The sequence below is a fragment of the Penaeus monodon genome, chromosome 24 (assembly GCF_015228065.2).
Source record: "Penaeus monodon isolate SGIC_2016 chromosome 24, NSTDA_Pmon_1, whole genome shotgun sequence".
Taxonomy (NCBI): domain Eukaryota; kingdom Metazoa; phylum Arthropoda; class Malacostraca; order Decapoda; family Penaeidae; genus Penaeus; species Penaeus monodon.
Genome location: NC_051409.1, coordinates 4,387,323 through 4,388,540, shown reverse-complemented (window position 1 = coordinate 4,388,540; position 1,218 = coordinate 4,387,323). Strand labels below are relative to the sequence as shown.

Genomic DNA, 1,218 nt, shown 5'->3' with positions numbered 1-1,218 from the left:
CCTTTTCATCCCGAACGTTTCAGAAATAAGCTACAGGTCCGGCAGAACAATGGCTGCGAGTCGGTTTTATCTGTGAGGTTAATGAATGCCAAGGTACAAACGAGGCGTTCGAATTTGGAAAAAGTTGGCCGGCGGACGGATTATAATAAAAGCCGCGAAGGTGATGTGTAAACCACGGTAAGGCCGCGCTTCCTATGCAGCGAGCGTCGGCCGACTGTCGTAAAAATGCAGATCGTAAGTGTTATAAAAAAGGGGAAGAGTCGAAGCAGAGCATATGGCATTCCGACTTGAAAAGAATGCAAGAGAATAACCTATCTTTTAATCACTCTTCAGGGGTGTGGAAGGTATAGAAGTCTAAATTAATAGGAGTGCTCTCAGGGATATAATCTCGGCGAGAGACCACGGCGCCGGGATGTACCTCCCGGGCCATCTCGCGAAGGTCTGAGAGCCCGCCGGGAAATAAAACCAGCCGTATTACGGTTTATGACACAGTGCATGAGGGGTTTATGAGGCCCTGCATGAGGGCTCCGGACGGGGGGAGTGGGTGTAGCAACTCCTCAAATATGCATAAACAATTTCCCAATACATACATAATTCGGCCGCACTAAAACACAAAAATGTTCTAACCCCGCGCCCTCTCCGCCGTTCCCCCGGGCGGCCCTCCCCGACATTTCCCAAGAATGCCGAACCAAAAGCGCGGGAAAACCGGAGTCATCTTCTATCGCCTTTGTAATCCGAGAAAATCAAACTCATCACGACTTACCTGTAGATGTGGGCGTGGTGGGCGTGGTGGGCAAGGACTTGTGGGTGTCCATCGTGGGGGGGAGGGGGACGCCATGCCCTGGGACGCCCTTCCCGTCCTGAAGAGCGGCCAGGGTGAGCAGCGTGGAGAAGTTACCTCCGCCGAGCATCTGCCGGAAAGAAAACATTTTAGTATCGGAATAAGACACACTTTACTCAGACTATCAATAAACCATAAAATCAACCGAAAGAAAAGACGACGATAACAGCCCACAACACACGATAAACTCAATAATAGCGGCAATAACAATTAATAATCGAGAGACGAACAAAACGAAACAAAACAACAGCACAAGACGACAATAGCAAGCCGCAGGAATGCAAAAATAATAAAACGGAACCGAACCCAGGCTGGCCAACAATAACCCCGAATAATAATAATAAAAGCAAGACTGATACAAGCCACTACAAGGTTAA

At 48.8% G+C, this 1,218-nt stretch overlaps 1 protein-coding gene across 1 annotated transcript in view; it reads right to left on the bottom strand.

The window, feature by feature from the left end:
- The window catches only part of LOC119588480 (transcription factor castor-like), a gene marked incomplete at both ends in the record, with an annotated part of 84,074 nt that overhangs the window by 41,461 nt on the left and 41,395 nt on the right, over nt 1–1,218 (bottom strand). Inside the window, 1 exon segment of the mRNA XM_037937128.1 lies at nt 764–911. Within this exon segment, the coding sequence (XP_037793056.1) occupies nt 764–911 (148 nt within the window).